Source organism: Oryx dammah, unplaced genomic scaffold (assembly GCF_014754425.2).
Source record: "Oryx dammah isolate SB20612 unplaced genomic scaffold, SCBI_Odam_1.1 HiC_scaffold_1, whole genome shotgun sequence".
Lineage (NCBI taxonomy): Eukaryota > Metazoa > Chordata > Mammalia > Artiodactyla > Bovidae > Oryx > Oryx dammah.
In genome coordinates, this window is record NW_024070185.1 from 68,748,738 (window position 1) to 68,767,648 (window position 18,911).

At 52.5% G+C, this 18,911-nt stretch overlaps 1 protein-coding gene across 2 annotated transcripts in view; it reads right to left on the reverse strand.

The window, feature by feature from the left end:
• PEBP4 (phosphatidylethanolamine binding protein 4) overlaps nucleotides 1-18,138 on the reverse strand; it is a 221,274-nt gene extending 203,136 nt beyond the window's left edge. Inside the window, exons 1-3 of one of the 2 annotated variants that reach the window (XM_040243017.1) lie at nucleotides 17,911-18,138; nucleotides 17,412-17,548; nucleotides 10,852-10,978 (exon numbers count right to left, since the gene is read on the reverse strand). In XM_040243017.1, coding sequence (XP_040098951.1) covers nucleotides 10,852-10,978; nucleotides 17,412-17,542 — 258 coding nt within the window. In that variant the 5' untranslated portion in view covers nucleotides 17,543-17,548; nucleotides 17,911-18,138. Of the gene's footprint in view, nucleotides 1-10,851; nucleotides 10,979-17,411; nucleotides 17,549-17,633; nucleotides 17,857-17,910 lie in introns of those variants that run through there. The other variant, XM_040243012.1, reaches the window with a different exon arrangement.
• Nucleotides 18,139-18,911: the final 773 nt, after the last annotated feature.

Consider the following 18,911-nt stretch of genomic DNA (forward strand, 5'->3'; position numbering starts at 1 on the left):
ATCTTCTAGAGATCGCCTCCACTGACATGTTGCAGGATGCACTAGGCACCTAGGTGTTGGAGAAGATTATTATAACCACCGTCACCACTACCACCACCATCACCACCACCATCACCATCATCATTTTTGGAATGCTTCCTGTGTCGGCACTGACAGGCTTTATATATGTGATCTCTCGCAACCATCATTCAATAATCTTCATTCAGAAAATACCTATTGTGTCTACAATGTAGCAGAGAAGGAGAAGAAGGAAGCAGATAATAAGACTGTTAGACAGCATCACTGATTCAATGGACATAAACTTGAGTAAACTCCGGGAGATAGTGAAAGACAGGGAGGCCTGGCATGCTGGAGTCCATGGGGTTGCAAAGAGCTGGACAAGACTTGGCAACTGAACAACAGCAACAATGTGGCAGACACTGCTAGTGCTTGGGATGCATCCGGGAATAAACCAAGGATTCTTGCCCTTATGGAGCTTATATTCTAGCTGTGGGGTCGGGGCAGGGACAGGCAAACAAAATCTAAACACAATAACTGAAGAACTGATGTGCAGGTTAGAAGGTGATAAACATGCTAGGAAGAAGTAGACAGGGATAAGGGGCTCAGGGTGCCAGGCCGAGGGGCTGGGAAGGCCTCCTGGAGATGATGGCATTTAAGCAGAGTCAGAAGCAGGGGAGGATGTGACGATGTGAGGGGGAGAAGAGACACAGGCAGAGGGAAGCACTGCGCAGAGGCCCCGGAGCGTGACTGCTGTGGTCCAGAAGCAGATGAGACGCTAGGAGGCCTGGAGCCAGTGAGCAAGGCGAAAGTAGCAGGACTGAGGTCAGAGGGGTGACAATGGGCCAGGTCACATGGGGTCCTGTAAGCCATTGTGAGCACTTTGGCTCTTACTTTCTGGTGACCTGAGGAGAAACGGAAGGATTGTGAGCAGAGGAGTGAGTTGATCTGACCAGGAGATGTAAAAGCTTGCTCTGGCTGCACTGTTGAGGATAGGCTGGCTGTTCAGGGTAGCTGTGGTAGCCTGGAGACCAGGTAGGAGGCTGTTGCAATAATTCGGGCAGAGAGGGTGTGGCCCTGGCTGGTGTTAACAGCGGAGGAGAGAGAAGTGGTCAGCAACTCGACAGATTCCCAGCGACTGGGACGGATGTGTGGTGGGAGAGAAGGGGCAGTTACTGAAGATGCCAGGATGTCCAGCTGGCACAACTTGGGGCAGGGGCAGCTCTGTGCCGAGATGGGGATGATGGCAGAAGGTGCGTGTTTGGAGAGGGTGGGGACGGAGCACTGGCATTGGATGTGTTGCCTGTGAGGGTCCATCAGACACCCCCATGGCCATGTGAGTAGGAGAGCATACAGATGACATTTACAGGCGTAACACTGAGGCCTGGGGTATCCCACAAGAAGAGGCTGGTGGGAGGAGGAGCACCCAGCAGAGGGGCTGAATAAGTGAAGAACTAGAAATGGGGAGGAGTGTGTGGGTGCCTGAAGCCAGGTGAAAACCATGCATCTTCGAGGAAGAGGTGACCAACTGGACCAAATGCTACTGATGGACCAGGAAAAGACTGGGACGGATAACTGGTCGCTCATCTTACCAGAAGTGGATCTTATACTCATTTTAAGGTGAGGGAAAGGAATCTCAGTGAGAAGCAACTTGCCCAAGGTCATGGTGTTACGGGCAACAGATGAGATCTCTGCAAGGCCAGGGAACTGCAAGCTTCTCAGACCAACCCTGGGGCTCCAAGAGCTCTGTGAAGGGAAAAACCACTCACAGCCGGCAGCTCTCAGTCCCGCCAGACCATCCTGACTCTGCAGGTCAAGTCTGCAGGCAAGCGAAATGGGATGAACAGAGGACCACCAGCACAACTTAAAATAACTTTTTGCTACCAGTTGGGATGTGAGGGTCTGCCTTTGCCCTTCTCCTCGCTTTCCAACCGGTTGTTTCATCCAGCAGTCTACCAGCCTGGCCCCTAGGGCATTTCAAGTTAGTGATGCCTAGTGTCAGCAATTCCACTCCAGGCATATTTGTATTTGAATAGAAGGGTATCCCCACAGTCAGCTGCCCTAGGAGAGGTGAGCAAGGAATGCGGAGGCTTGCACACTCGACCCAAATCAGGGACCTCCGTTTCTCCATTACCAGGTTAAGTCTCCACCATCCCAAGGCCCTGGCCGTTGCCTCCCTGTGCCTGAGACCCTGGCCACGCAGCCCGCTCACCTTGATGGGGCGGGATGGCGGTTGTCTATCTCCCTCTGGTGTCGGCTCTTGGAATTGCAGCCTCGGGAGAGCGAAGAGGCCAGCTCCGCCTTCCAACCCGCGGGGCCTGGAGAGCCACGCCTACCAGCCGGGCAGGCCCTGCTCCTTCCTGGCCCTCTGGGCCTTGCCCGCCCCTACGGCAGCGTCTAGGGTCTCCGCATGCCCAACGTCACGGGCAGAACTCAGACTTGGGAATTAGAATGTCCCATGGATTCTCCTGACCCTGCCTTGAATTGTCAGGGCAGACCTGCAGGTGGGGAGCAAACCGTCCCTGATTTCTTCACATTTTTGCATGCTCCCTGTCCCCTCTGCTGCTGCTGCTGCTGCTGCTAAGTCGCTACGGTCGCGTCCGACTCTGTGCGGCCCACCAGGCTCCACCGTCCCTGGGATTCTCCAGTCAAGAACACTGGAGTGGGTTGCCATTTCCTTCTCCACCTGTCCCCTCAACCTGTCCCTTTGCTATAAATCACTTGACATTGCCAGGCCCCAAACCCAGCAGCCACCCCAGCAGCCACCCCAGCTCCCATTCTTCTCAGGCCCTTGGCCTGGGAAGGGCTCAGGCTGCAGTGGGTGCCCTTGCAGACTGCAGTGGGTGCCCTTGGCCTGGGGAGGGCTCAGGCTGCAGTGGGTGCATCCCTCCTAGCAGATGCCTTCCTCACCTCCTCCCCTCTGCCTTCACCCCTCAGTCCCCAAGTGCTAAGAAACAATAAAGGACATTATGCCTTACTTTAAATTCCTCCCAGTCTTTCTCCAAACTCCTCTGTAAAGCCACCTCCCCATCTCCAGCAAGAGCCTACAAAAAGTCACTGCGGGGCGTTCAAAGTTCATGTATTTGTCCCTCTAAATGGCTCCAATCAAGGCTGTGCAGCGATTTTAAAATCCAAGAGACTTCTGCCCACACTCCCAGCAGACCACCGAGGACAGATCCCAAGGGTGCGGTGACCCCCCACCCCCGCCCCACCCTGGACCCCAACACACACTGGCTGAGTGACCTTTATTCTTTAAACCCGGATGCAAACTCACTGAACTGGCCTTTCAGGCCCCATCTGCCCCCTCAGTGAAGCAGCCCACACAGTGTTTTCAAAGGAACATTATTTGATCTGAAAAACATCTGGAGCCCGTTTCCCCAGCTCTTGACCGGGAGCTCTCAGCGGACATCAGAGGCTCAGTCACTGAACAAACACCCTCTCTGCCGGAGCTCCCAGGAACAGCCCTGTGGACTGGGGATGGGTGGATTTATAGAAAGGTCTGACCAGGGCTTCTGTAAACCCTGGAGCAGAGAATATGACGATGGAAAAGGTGGTGGGGGATAAAGAGGACTGGAAATGAAGGTCAAGGCCAAGAAGCTCCGAAACGAAGGTGCCCAGGAGCAAAACATCAGCCATGGAAGGGCTCCTCCTGAGGTCATCCTCTTAACAATGACTGCAACTTACATTTGCACAGCTACAAGATGCCCCTCGTGGGCCCTGATGCTGGGAAAGATTGAAGGTAGGAGGAGAAGGGAATGACAGACGGATGAGATGGTTGGATGGCATCACCGACTCAATGCACATGAGTTTGAGCAAACTCCAGGAGATGGCAAAGGACAGGGAAGCCTGGCGTGCTGCAGTCCATGGGGTCGCAAAGAGTCAGACACAACTGAGTGACTGAACAACAACTGGCTCCTGGGACAGTGTCCCGCAGGGGGGCAGGATCTGCTCCAGGAAACGGATGCGTGCATGACATCCTGAGTCCCGCATGGATATCCAGGACTCTTCTCTGGGACTCGGGGGTGCATTTGAGAAGCAACATCTTGAAGGTGATAGAGCAATGAACTGAGAGGTGGGACACCTGCTATCCAGGGCTGATTCCTCCACTCCCCAGCTTGGGCGAGCTTGACCTTGCCCTTGGAAGTGTCTCTCATCCTGCAGTTGTGGGGATAATCCCTACTTGGCCTAGCTCCCAGCGTTGCTAGGAGGATCATGTGAAATCCTGCATAGGAAGTTTCTCTACGACCTCAGACTGACTGCAAAGGTTAGAGACAGCCATGAACATCGTTCTTTTCACCTGGCCCTATTGTGGCCAGAGGCACCCCCCAAAAAGATGACTGGGTGGCCCTGGGCTGGGGTGGGACAGAGAGGGGTGATTTTAGCAGCCTTCAGCCAAGGACAAAGGATAAAATGACATGTGAGCAGGCTCTCTTCCACACAAGCATCCTTACCTGGGTTCTGGGTGGTCTGCCCACCTGCCTTCCCAGGCTTGTCTCCACCTATCAGCCCCCTTCTCTGTTAGCACCTCACCAGCTCCTCTCAGAGCCTCCAGGAGCCCAACCCTTCTTCTGTGCCCTTTACCCTTCAGACTACAAAGCAGTCTTTTATTGTATGACAAGCTATACCATTTATTACGCTTCTGTCACGTGCCTGGCACTGGGTTGCAGTTGCACCTCATTAATTAATTCTTCCCTAAAGCATCACAGGTGTGAAGCATCACGTGGGTGAACCCCCTCCAGTAGACTCTGTACCGTGTCCTGACTTGACCTTCTCCCCAGGCCCACTGCCCTGAAACTCCTCTCCTGCTTGCTGGAGAGCAGTGCCAGGGAATTTGACAAATCCGACAGCTCTTCCCCAGCCTGGCCCTTCAGCAACCTCTCTCTCACCAGTCTGACCTGACCTCTGCTGGCTGGCTGCTGCTGGCCACTCCGTATCCTCCCCAGTGCCCTGAAGAGCCCAGGCTCCTGGAACACTCCACCCTGTGCCCTCAGATGCCAAGGACCCAAAGCTAGGCCTCCAGCCCTGCCTTCTCTTCCCAGTATTAGACTGATCTGCTCACTGGGTGCACACAGGGGCCTCAGTGATGCAAAGCTGCTGCCACTCACTGCCCCTGGTCCCTGTGGATCCAAACCTTCTCCTGTGTCCCTCGTTTGGTGACAGCACCGCTGTTAGTGACAGTGCCCGATAGCGCCCTTCCTCCCAATTATTATCAACAGCACCTTCCCTTCACTCTCCAAAACGTCTTGTTTTGGGGGATAAGTTACATGCCCAGCTTAACCCTCAGCCACCCACCTGCCTGTCGCAGAAACCCGACAGCTGTCCCGGCTGTCTCCTTCCTGGCAATACCCATTCCTCTGCCTTCACCAAGCCCGGTGGACTTGACCGCCTTTATACCTTCAGACCCCGGCCCTGGTCCACGCCATCACCCTCTGCTTCAGCAGGCTCACCCTGCCTCCAGCCTTGTGTTTCTCCCACCCTCCCACAGGCACCTGGGTGACTTGCCCAAGGGACCTTCCTGAATTGCTAATCCGATCACCTGCACCAGCCTGAAAATCAAATGGTGACCTTCCCACTTCCCCAGCCTGGCTTCCAGATAAAGACTAGATTCCACACCAGCGCCCATGAAGCAGCATCTGTGACCCCCTCAGAGTGTGGTCCTGCCCCCTCGGGAGCCTCAGCCCTCACCCGGCTGTCCCAGCTTCCTGTCTGTCCCTGGCACAGCTCAGCTCGGGGTCACCTCCCCCTGGAAGCATCTCCAGACCCCGGCTCAGCTTGGCTGCCCTCCCTGGCCCTCGTGGTGCCTGAGGTCCCTCTCCTGAAGCACTGACACGGTATCCCTGCGCTCCATGCATCTGTCTGTCTCTCCACGTTAGACTAGGAGCTCAGGGCCGGTGCCCTTTATCTCTGAGTTTGCAGCACTAACAGGGTGCCTGTGGTTCAACAACCTGTGCACCAGCTGCGGTCCCAGGAGCAACTGAGCTTGGCTGCCCCCTGCATGTGGGCACGGTCCTTCTCAGCATCTTTTCAAAAACGAGCTGGGTGGATCTGCTAATCCATCAGGGGCTGCTTCTGGGTGTTGGAGCCCTGTGTCCTAATCATTTCGTGATGGCAGCAGCTCCCATTTTTCTGCTCTGCGTATAAAAAGGATGGAGCTCCTGGGGATATATCCAGAGAAAAACATGATCTGAAAGGATACACACACCCCAGTGTTCACCATAGCATTGTTTACAATAGCCAAGACGTGGGAGCAACCTAAATGTCCATCAGCAGATAAGTGGATAAAGAAGGTGTGGGCCGTTTATGCAATGGAATATTAGCCATTAGAAAGAACGAAATAATGCCATTTACAACATGGATGGGCCTAGAGATTGTCACACTGAGTGAAGTAAGTCTGATAGAGAAGGAAAAATATGTTATGACATCCCTTATATGTTGAATCTAAAAAGAAATGGTACAAATGAACTTACTTACAAAACAGAGACTCACAGACTTAGGGAATGAACTTATGGTTGCCTGTACACATGGCTATATTTTAAATGGATAACTAACAAGGACCTTCTGGAACAGCACATGGAACTCTGCTCAATGTTATGTGGCAGCCTGGATGGGAGGGGAGTTTGTGAGGAGAGTGGATATATGTGTATGTATGGCTGAGTCCCTTTGCGGTCCACCTGAAACTATCACAACATTGTTCATCGGCTGTATTTCTGTATATAGTAAAAAGTTAGAAAAAGAAGAAGAGTGATAGGCAGTGGGCTGGGGAGCTCCGATGGCTCGTTCATCGAGAACGGTCTCTGACTCTCCCACATGTGCATGTCTCCAGATTTCCAGGCCTCTTTAAGATTTGTGCTGAAACTTGTGTCTCTGCCTTGGGCCGATGAGGGCAAGGAGGTGGTCCCCAAAAGGCAATCACACAGATGCTGTAGGTGCCATGTGACGTGGGGACATGCCTGCTCAGCCCGGGGAGGGGGACACTCAGGGTCGCTGGCTTGCTGGGGAGGAGAACAGATTGGAAAGCTGAGGACCCGCAGGAAGGACGGCTGCGCGGCTGCGGTCTGTGTTCCTTCCCTCTAATGCAACGCACACTCCTCACTTAATGGCAATTTCTTCCCTTCAGAAGGATTCCAGCTGTTTAAATTCAAGGTGAAGAATAAGCCACAGTCAAGAAGCTTCTCAGGGCCCTTTCAGTCTTCCTTGGCTTGAGAAGGGGATGCGTTTTAAGATGTTTGCCTCCTAATGTCTCTCACAGCCCCGGGGAGGGAAGTTTCTTGTTTCATCGCCTCTTTTGGCTCTCTGCGGCTGTTGGCGCTGGGACCAGCCTTATTTTCCTGCACTACTCTGCTTTCTAGGGGGCCCACCCTATTTCTTCTTCTCTCTCTGCTTCCTCCTACCCACCCCCAGCCCCGCACCTATCCTGGTAGGGGAGAGACTAATGCTGGCCTGGGGTTCTGCCGAGGCCGCAGGACACCCGGTAGCTTGAAGCACAAACCATGGGGCTCACATGCCTCAGAGCTGACGCTCCAAGAGGTGTGTCCGTCCACCTGCCATTCATGCATTCCTTCCTTCCTTCATCCATCTGGCCACCTGGCCACCTGGCCACCCAGTCAGCCAACGTGGGGTCTGTGATGCTGGTAGGGGCTGTGGGTAGTTCAAAGAAATACAACACATGGTCTTGCTCTCCGAGAGCTCATAAATCAGTTGACGCTACAGGAGATATGCAGAAGCAACCACAGTACAAGACGAAGGGAAGTAAACGCTGGGTTTGGAGGGTAGGGGATGTGAAAAATGCTCAGAGAAAGAGACCCAACAAAGATTGGGGGGAGGGAAGCGTTAGTCAGAGGAAAGCAGTCAGGGAAAGCTTCTCAGAGGAGGAAGCATTTTGGTAGGGGCGGGGAGTACGGGAGTACAGGGTCCAAGTCTGGGGAAGGGCCTGAGCCGGCAGGAAGACCTCTGCTGGGCACAGAGCCTAGTCCCCCGCCCACTGCACAGCTCCTTCCAGGGCTTCACGGCTTGCTACGTGGGTGGGCTTCCTGGGCGTGTCCCTTATAAGCTGCTTTGATCACCTTTGAAAGGCAACATCTCCACATAGTCAGTCACCAACCTCTTGCCCTTTTCCATCAGACCCTGGGCCCAGAGGAAATGCCTTCGTCCTCTTCTCTGTCACTAAGGACTCGGGCTTCCCTGTCCCCACTTTAAAGGGACTCTGCACCTTTTCTCTCATGTTTCCTATTCAATATCCTATCTCCCCTCTGAAAACCTGCCCCTTGATGCTCCTTTGAGCGGGGGTACCATCCTCTTCTGCTCTCAGCCCTTGTAGAGTAAATGGAGCTGCCCAGCCTCACTGTTTGGGTTAGGGATAAACACGGGATCCAAGCAGGACAAATCCGGGGACTTTTAATGGTTGGATGGGGTCAATCCAGTGGGTTAATAAACTAGTAAAACATAACTCTGAAGCTGATAGAGTCATCTTTGTCATTACAGGAAAGAGTGTTTACACACAAAACCAGCACAGAAAAAAACAAGTAGAGAAAAGGGACAGATAGCTTCCTGGTGATGTTGACTGAGCACCTGGATCCAGCCATGCCTGAAGTTATCCCTGGAGTTTTCAGTTTGTGAACCATTAATGCCTTCCTTCTTTTTTCTTGTCACAAGCCAGTTTGAGTTGACTTTTGCCTCTTGCCACCGACAATCTTGACTAAATAAATACTTAACTTGAGAGCACATTAAACGAAGCAATGCATGTATTCAACATGAAGTGGGTACCACCCAATAAATGGCAGCTTTTGACACTCTAGCTGAACCTGCCTTCTCAAAGGACAGATTTCTGTAAACTTTATAGTTCTATAGCAGTAGAATTCTACTTTTCCTTTCTTTCTTTCCACCACTTTGGCCAGACTATCCTTTGTGAAATCCCTGCTTTCCTTGGATTTCTTATCCACAGCTCTGCATCCTTCGAAAAGCTCCAGGTTTTCTCCCCTGCCCCACTCTGGGCTGAGGCAGGGTGGGAGATTTCAGGATCTGGAGGGGGTGATATTTTCTTTGCATTTTGTGTTCATGCCCAAGGACCATCAGTACCAACTAGACCAAGTCAAATGCAAAGGCTTCCCAAACTGGCTTCAAACTTGTTGCGGCCAAGGGCACCAGGGACTCAGGAAAGTCTACACTGCCATCTAGTGGACATATGTGACAACGTCACACGGAATGGAGCAATATCACTGGGAATGGAGTTCTTGGCTTATACTCCCTCTTAGGACAGTCACTGGGCTCTGAAAGTATTTGGTCCAAACTCCTCACTCCTTAAGGACAAGTGAATTAAGGGTGAAGTCGAGAGTCCTGTCTCGTGGAGTAAGCATTATACCTTTCCTTGGAGGAACAGGCTCCCGCCCTGAGTTACAGTCACAGAGGCTTATGTTTCCTCCACTTCTCCCACCTATCTATGTTATGATCCAGGAGGGTTTCTGGCGGGGAGGGCTGATATGAGCGTGTGTGTGTGTACATGCACATACGTGTGCGTGTGTGGCAGGCTTGGGAGGGCTGAGGAAGAGGACACCCGGAAAGTCTCTCATGACTAGCTTGCTTAGCCTACCGGAGGAAAGGATGTTTGTAAACGCTGCAGACACAAGCTTCATGTTCTCAGCCTCATAAATTATGAGACAGATCACCATGTATTTGTTCCCTGATAGCGAAAGTCAGTTAAAGAAAGAAAAGACTCTCAGGAATTCTCTGGCGGTCCAGTAGTAAGGACTCTGTGGTTTCACTGCCAGGGCCCTGGGTTCAATCCCTAAATCGGGGAACTAAGATCCCACAGGCCACAAGCCATGGCTAAAAGAAAAGAAAGAAAAGAAAAATCTCCCTCTGTTTCTGAGTAGTCTTCGCAGCCCCACTTGAGAACCTGTCATCTTGTTATCCCTGTGCTGACAGCCCCCAGGCTGGGCTGACGGAGGAGGGGGAGCCCTCTGTAGTCCCTCCCTGCCACGATGTGCAGGGGGATCAGAAGGCTGGCAGAGGTGTGCCTGTGGTCACATCCTGGCCATGACCCTTCCGTCTCTACCCATTCGAGTCCTGAACACATCACAGTCCTTGTGCCTAGGTTGACATTGGCACCTTCTACTACAACCTGCAGACAAAGCAAGGATTACCCTCCACCCCCTGACACTCTAGGAGCTCAGCCTGGAGTCAAAGAAGAAAGAAACGGCGATTAAGCCACTGGAGCAGCTTTCCTGACAACTGCAGCTCTATTTCCCCCTCCCATTGCCCTTCCCCAGGCTCACCACATTCCCAGACCAAGAGAAGCTTCTAGAACAAGATGGTACCGATCATTTTCCTGAAAAAGGAATAGTTCTATCCAGTTCCTAGAATGTTTCTCTTTTTTATTTCGGGCAAATCAGGGCCAACTTCTGAGTGGGTCTCATACTGTGATGCCCAAGAGTCAAGAGCACTGACCTCCACTTGTTCAGCCCACGTGAGAAACACTGCTCCTTATGAATAGGGTCCTCCCCGTCTAGATCACTCTGAAAACCTTGCCACTCTGCACCTTGAGAAAGAGCTCCCCATAGATCCATCCCTTCTCATTTTCCTTGCCACCCTCTGCATCCCCTGGCCAGTCCCCAGGTGGAGCACCCCCTGAACCATGCCAAAGCTCACAGCCTGCAGCCCCTGCTACCCACCCCAGTCTCCTCCAAGGCGATGGGCCACTCTAAAGGAGGCACACGCTCAGGGCAACAAGCCATCTGGTGCCACCAATTCCGGCTCAGCTGGCTCTGCACGTGGTTTCCTGTCACTCAGAGGAACAGACTCAGAGGGAACCCAGATCTCAGAGCGACCCTCCCACTCCAGCCAGGCCAGCTCGCTCACCTCCAGGGCCTGAGGGAACTTCACGATTGGTTCGGGCCAGGTAGTGATCTTCTGTCTGTAATTGTTGCATTCAGGAACGATCATGCAGCCGATGTTACCCAACTCTGGGTAGAAAACCTTGAGGCCCCTGTGGAGAGAGGGAGGTGGTTGTCTCGTGCTTGGGTTTTCGGGGAGCTTGGGGGTGCATAAGACTTCAGTCTGACCTGTGGAGCTTGAGTTACTTGACTTCTTGTGACTCAGTTTCTCCACCTGTACTGTGGGAATACTAATAATACCTATTTGTAGGGTTGATGAGAGGGGTAAAGTAGTGATCGATGTTTACAACAGGGCCTGGCAGGTTATCAGTGGTCGGAAAATATTCATTACTGTCAGTGTTTACTTCTCAAAAAAAAAAAAAAAAATCCATAGGCAAACCCAATCAGTGTCTTTAAAGTAGGGCTGGGTATAGAAGAATGATATTTTTATGTTGCTTTTATGGAATGTTCTTATTACACAAAGAAACGTGTAGCAAGTTATAACAGGTTTCTTCATGGGGACAAACTTCTCTGTCCTTTAAACAATCAAGACCCTCTCCATGCCTGCAAATCCCAGCAGTAGTTGCATAACTCACTTCTTTGGGTGACCCGTTGTCCCTACCCTAGGCTCTCGATATGCCATTCCTTGTGCTTTCTTTATTACTGTTATTATTTATCTACTCTATCTTTGGCTGTGCTCGGTCTTTTGTTGCTTCGTGTGGGTTTTTTCTCTAGCTGCAGTGATCAGGGGCTCCTCTTGGCTGCGGTGCTCAGCTTTCTTATTGCAGTGACTTCTCTTGCTGTGGAGCGTGGACTCTAAGGTGTGTGCGCCTCAGTAGTTGCAGCTCCTGGGTTGCTCCGCAGTGTGTGGGATGTTCCCAAGGATAGAAGCCGTGTCCCCTGCATTGACAAGTGGATTCTTAACCACTGGACCATCTGGGAAGTCCTCAGGTGGTATAGTTTTAATAACTTTTGAAGAAGTTTTAGAGTATGAGTTTTCATCTCTCCTCATGGCAGCATTTTAAGGACTTTTTGGTTTGTTTCTGCCATTACCCCCTGCCACAGCAACTATTGAGATCTAAGGCTGAGAGAGGGGACCCTCTTCTGGCAGAAAGATGGAGACTCAGCCCACAGCCCAGAACTGGAAGGTGGGGGGCAAGGGTGGGGAGGAAGGAAACTGAGGACCAGAGGGAACAAAAGCGTCTCCTTTTTCTATCCCAGTAGAATTGCTGCAAATGTTTAAATGTTCTTGTTGTCCGGCTGCTAAATCGTGTCCAACTCTTTGTGGACTGCAGTGCGCCAGGCTTCCCAGTCCTTCACTGTCTCCTGGAATTTGCTCAATTTCATATCCATAGAGTCTGTCATGCCATCTAACCATCTCATCCTCTGCCGCCTACTTCTCCTTTTGCCTTCAGTCTTTCTCAGCATCGGGGTCTTTTCCAGTGAGTCGGCTCTTCCCATCACGTGGCCAAAGTATTGGAGCTTCAGCCTCAGGATCAGCCCTTCCAATGAGTATTCAGGGTTGATTCCCTTTAGGATTGATTGGTTTGATCTTCTTATAGTTAAGCAAAATCATCAAACTGACAGGGCCTGAGGCAGGTTTCAGGTGGGACACTTAACTAGCCTCCTGTTTGCATTTCCTGAGACAGGAAGTAAGTAGGCTCCAGGTTAGGCATTTACAAGCATCCTCCTGTTTGTACTTTGAAATAGAAAAAGAACAGAAACAGGGCAAATAGCCAGGCTTTGTCTCTTGTGGATACTTTAAGATAACAGCTATGGCGGGACAGAGAAGGGTTAAACCCTGTTTGAGTAAAAGATCAAGAGGTCACAAATGTCCCCTCCATGGGACACGGGAGATGCTGCACATGGCCAGGAAGCCTCCTTGAGGGTCAAAAAGAAGGTGAAAACACCCCATAGCAGGTGATGCTGAGGTTCCCCCGTAGGCCTCTGGGCTGGAATCCTTCTCAGAGAACAGTTGTGCATGGATATTGGAGAGGGTCCTAGGGCAGGTCAATTGTAGATGAAGAAATCAGATAATTGGCCAAAGATAAACAAAGACCCAGAAGAACTGCCCTATATAAACGACTTAACTGCCTCTTTACTGCATCCCTCACTAGGGGAGACGCCCACACCCTTTCTCTCTGGGTGTGCATCTCTGCCTTGCTTCTGTCTTAACAAACTGTTTATCTGTGCGCTCTCCCAAGTGTCATGCTGTGTCTCTAATAATAAACTTCATACTCGGTTTTACAGTTTTTGCCTCCTTGAGAATTGCATTTTTCAGTGGAGGGGGCAAGAGCCAGGGGAATTTTGCGTCTCGCCTCTAGCCCCTCGTGGACTAGCAGCTAGGATTCCTGGTTTTTATCCAGGCTACCCAGGTTCAATTCCTGGGGAGGGAACTAAGATCTCGCTTCAAGCCACTGCTCTCTGCTGCCTCTCAGATCAGGCCTAAAGCCCCTGAGGGGCTTCTCAGATGGCTCAAGCAATAAAGAATATGCCTGCAATGCGTGAGATGCAGGTGACACAAGTTCCATCCTTGGATCAGGAAAATCCCCAGGAGAAGTGAACAGCAATCCACTTCAGTATTCTTGCCTGGAAAATCCCATGGACAGGGTTGGCTGGCGTGCTACAGCCCATGGGATCACAAAGAGCTGGACACGACTGAGCATGCAAGCAAAGCCCCAGAGGGTACCAGGGGACCAAGAGTTAGGTCCAGCCAGCCAAGCCCCCGTCATACCCACAGGGCACTGTCAGCCCAGGGTCTGAAGCCCACATGTTGCCTCCAAGTCTCATTCTTCAGGTGAGGCTATCACCATGGGCCAAGAGCTGGACCACAGCCTCCCAAAAACCTGGCAGAGGTGCCCAGCTGGGCCATGCCCAGAGAAACTGAGGCGATAAACGTGTGCCACTATGAGGTTTGGGGAACTCTGCTGTAAGCAACAGAGAAGGAGTGCATAGGCGTGTCTGCACTTCCCTTGACTGGATGTTCACGGAGGTCACTCAGCATCATAAGAATCAGATCAGAGAAAAACAGCTCCCTGGGAATGAAAAAAGCTCAGAATCCCAGCTGCCCCCAAAGCAAGGGAGACACAAAGGTCCATGGAGGGAAGGCTGCCTTCATAGAGGCGCTTGGGGACTCAGGGGACACCCCACCCTCTGCTGCGTGGTTCTCAGTGTGGACACGTGGGTCTATCTCCAACCAATTCTTCCTTAAGGCAGGAGCCCAGAACAAGACCCCCAAGGAGGAACTGAAAGATGAGAGGTGGAGGCTCAGAGGAAAAAAACTGCAGGTGAAGACAGGGGACAGGAGGATGGTCATGACATCTGTCTCCAAATATTGGAAGGACCCTCCAGGGACAGAGAGACTAGACTTGTTCGATGCAGCACCTGGGGCAAAACTAGGAAGAATGGGGGGTGAAGTTAAAGAAGGGCAGTCACAAGGGTGGCTGTGACAAGTCACAAGTCACAAGCCTTGACACAGGGGTGCCCTCTATGATGTGGGAGGTTTTCAGTACAGAAGAGAGGGCTTTGGGAAGCAGGTCATGTCCCTGTGAGAGTCCACTGGGGCCACTGGGGCCAAGGCAGCAAGGAGAGAGGGGCTGAGTGGATTCACCCACTGGATGGCGGTTGGATGACTTTATTTCTTTCATGTCTGTGACTGAACCTAGAGTTCTGACTCTCAGTGGTTTTGTTGGTCTAGTCTGTCTTCCTCAAGAGTGAAGTGAAAGTCGCTCAGTCATGTCTGACTCTTTGTGACCCCATGGACTGTAGCCCGCCAGGCTCCTCTGTCCATGGGATTCTCCAGGCAAGAACACTGGAATGGGTTGCCATTCCCTTCTCTAGGGGATCTTCTCAACCTGGGTCTCCCACCTTGAAGGCAGATTCTTTAACATCTGAGCCACCAGGGAAGCCCCTCAAGCATAGGTAAGGTATTATTCTAGAAGAACTTTTCTCTTAACAATATTTCTCTGTTGCTTGTCACAGCACAAGAAATTCCTCCTTTATAGATTAATACTTTTAGGTCCTGAGTGCTAACTTCAAGAATTCCCTGTTAGATTCTAACAATACCCGGGAGAGGCGGCACTTCTCTAGGGGAGTCTCTCAATAAGGTCAGGAGCCTGAACTGAGCAGGATCCTTGGGGATGGGGGCACAGAACAGGAGGTCCTGATCTCAACTTTGGAGTCTGATATGTTCTTTTGAGTTCTCATTCTGTGACGATCTTTTAATAAACTTCCCTGGTGGCTCAGATGGTAAGGAATCTGCTTGCAATGCTGGAGACTGAAGTTCAATCCCTGGGTCAGGAAGATCCCCTGGATATTTTACCAAAAAAAAAACTTCAGCAGTTATAAAGTCAAAGCTTCCCTCTTGCAATGATGGTCTGCAGTCAAAAACTCGTGTCCTAGCATGCAAGCCTAATGCTGGAAGTCCATTAAGTTCTCCAACTGGGGATATGCTGGTGTCTTCTAAGAAGTCCTGAGAATGACAACTTGCAATGAACTGAGAATTAATATGCTGAAATCTTAGCCCTAAAGGTAATGAAATTTGGAAGTGGGGCCTCTGGGAGGTGCTTAGGTCATGAGGGTGAGGTTCTCATGAAGATAGAAAAGACTTACCAGAGAGCTTTCTCACCCCTTCTAGTCTGCAAGGACCCATCAAGGATCCAGCATCTATGAGTCAGGAAGTGGGATCTCATCAGACAAACAATCTGCTGGCACATTGACCTTGGACTTCTCAACCTCCAGAATGTGTGTGTTAGTCGCTCAGTTGTGTTTGACTCTTTGAGATCCCATGGACTGTAGCCTGCCAGGCTCTTCTGTCCATGGGATTTCCCAGGCAAGAATACTGGAGTGGGTTGCCATTTCCTTCTCCAGGGTATCTTCCCGACCAAGGGATCAAACCTGGGTCTTCTGTTTTGCAGGCAGATTCTTTACCATCTGAGCTACCAGGGAAGCACCTCTAGGATGGTAAGAAATAATTTTTGTTTTTTATAAGCCACCCAGTCTGTGGCCCTGTGTTGTAGCAGCCCCTTGGACTGCTGTAAGACAGATTCCCTTTACTTGAGATGCTCTGGGCCCTGGACGAGGGTCAGCAGTTGAAGGTGAGTGGCAAGAGAGTAGGAGTGTAGTCAGACGGTGTAGTCAGGGGCGGTGAGGGGAGGGTTTAAAATCACAGCTCTGCCACTGGTCAGGTATATCAGCACCATGGGCAAGTTATTTAATCTCTGGGGATTCCTATCTGCAAAATGGGATGATAACACGTACTTGGTGGGGTCATGGTAGCAATGAAATAGGTCAAGGACTCTAAATCACTGGCAGAACTCCCTACACATACTGGGTGACTGGAGCTCCTGCACGTGCTGTGGTCCCCAGGCCACCAGGAGACCAGCCTGTGGATGTCTGCAGCACTGATCCCAGGGCAGATGGGGTGCCGGTGGGTTCCCTCTGAACATGGTGACTGTACACATAGGATCCACGTGTCCCACAGTGAACACGGGAAGCACAGAGGTTCTCTGCATGGGGCTGTGATCATGGCCTTGGCCCCCCTGTCCTCCCCAGCTTGGGCGGGCTTGACTGGCCCACCAAAGCGAAAGGCCTGCCTGCCCCCGGGAAGGTCCTGCCCCACAGAGCACCTTGCACGCATAGGAGCAGCAGCCCTGCCCGCCTTCCCTCACACAAAATTTCACCCAGCGCTGTTTCACCGGGGTTACAGCTGTACTGATAGGAACAAAATCTGTGCCACTTTGGGGGAGGGGGAGGTGGCAGAATTCAGCTGCCTAACTTTTTAAGGAAAAAGCATATTTATCTCTCTAAAAGTAATGTTAATGTTTGTAAGAATTTGAATGTACTCAAGGAGACAGAGTAAGAAGGGTGAGTCCTTGCTCCCGCTCTTACTTCCGATGGCCTCAGTGTGACACCAGCGTCCTTGGCCACCAGGTTGGCAGAGGGTGTTGGGGGCAATGTGGCCTGGGCCGCCCTCGGGATGGCCCATGAGTTCAGGGTGATGAAGACCGGTTCTTCTGACCCACGATGGGTGAGGAGCAACCTGGACTCCGACACAGAGTGGGAGAAGCTTGTGCCCTTGGAAGAGACAGAGCCAGTCTCTGACACCCAGCCTTTTCTCTGGACAATGTCCAGTGGCCCCACTCCAGCCTTTCCTGACACTTCCAGGGCTTTGTTTGAGAAAAGCAAACAACCACCTCTCACACAGGGAGGGTCTGGTTACACAGCCTCTGCCAAGTGCCAGTTTTCTTGAAAGTGTCACTTTGTTGGGGGGAAAGGGAGCCTTCCAAGCTGTAGGGGAGGGATGGTCTCTCTTGGGGTCCCAGCAGGGAGGGTGAGGCCAGCCCCTCAGGTTTGGAGGCCCCAGGGGAGGAGGCCAGATCCAGGTGCCCTCCTGGGGTTGAGAGGACCACCGTCTGGACTGACGGCACAGGCCTATCTCATAGTCCTCTCCTCGATCTCAGTCCGAATCTCCCTCCACAGACACTGCCGTGGGAGCAAGTGGACCCTGACTCCCGGAGACCCCCCTCCATCTGCACCCAGCCTTACTTGCAAAGGACAGCGTCGTTGTCGGGCAGAGCCTCGTACACACACACGTCATTGTCTTCCTCCTCTCCAGTGACCGCCACCGCGAGGCCCAGGAGCAGGGCTGCTGTGGCCAGCCTCATGGTCCAGCCCATGGGCACCTGGAAAGGAAGGAGTCTTCAGAGCTGCCGGGCCCTCTGCAGGGGGTGCCCTTCCCACCCACAGTCCCTGCCCCAGGGGGCCCACCTGGTGGGGAGAGAGCCCTCTGCTCGCCAGGGAGAAGAGCGGGCATAGCCTGGGCTCCAGCAGCTAATCCGCCACCCAGACACAAGTCCCTTGCCAGCCCTGGGCCTCCTCCCAGCTGGATTCAATTTACAATCGTGGCCTAGGCCCCTCCTCCGTCTATGCAGGGCTATGCTGTCACTTGTTCCTGCTGCTGCCTGGGGCACGGAGCAGACTGCAGAGCAAGAGCGCTCATACAAGCCTCTCACACGGCCCACCTCGTCCCAGACACACCTCCTACCCTGAGTTTCCCCGTGTGCAGTCAGTTGGCCGAGGGCCAGCCTGCCCTTCTGGCTTTAAGGCAAACCCTTTGGAGGCTGGTGGCCCCAGGTTTTGGGGTCTGGGGGTGCTCCTGAGAGCCTGACTTTGCTGGGATTTTGGGAGCAGGAGTGAGGCTGGGCAGTGCTCCCTGCACAGCTCTGCTTCTCCTGCCCACAGCTCCTCTGCCGCCTGTCTAGATGGCCTCAGGGCTGTGGGGTGGGGGTCATGGTTGAACGTGGTGACCTTGTGTAGGAAGGGCCACTGCTCCAGTGGGTGGGGCTGCCTGGCCCGAAGGACAGCTCCGAAGGACCAGCTGAGGACACCGGGGCATGTCCAGCTGTACCTTGTGGTGGTGCTGAACTCAGCACTCTCCCAAAATAATAGTCCCTGGAGAAGACGGCCAGCAGAGCCACCCAAGATGGGAGTGGCACACACAGCACTGTACTGGGAGGAAGGGGGACCTTGGGGTTGAGCTGCACTGAACAGCTCAGCTGGGACCCCAGGGCAGTCTGCATTCCCTTGGGGAACAGGCCGGCAGGCTGGAGTGTATGGGGCTCTGATTGGAACCAGAGCAGGGCAAGGGAAAGATTAAAGGCAGTTCTCACACCTTGGGAGGGGTGTGGGGGACCCAGGGTTCCTGGGCTCTGCTCTGAGCTAAACCACATGACTGGGGGGCCCCATGCCTCTCTAGGGTGTGTGTGTGTGCTCAGTCGCTTCAGTCGTGTTTCACTCTTTGTGACTGTAGCCCATCAGGCTCCTCTGTCCATGGGATTCTCCTGGCAGGAATACTGGAGTGGGTTGCCATGCCCTCTTCCAGAGGATCTTCTCAACCTAGGGATCAAACCTGTGCCTCTTAAGTCTCCTGCGTTTGAGGCAGATTCTTTACCACTAGCGCCACCTAGGATGCAGTACCTCTTTTCAAAAACAAGTATGATCTCCTATTCCCTGTGCCTGGCTAAGGAAGGTGAGATCATGGCTCTA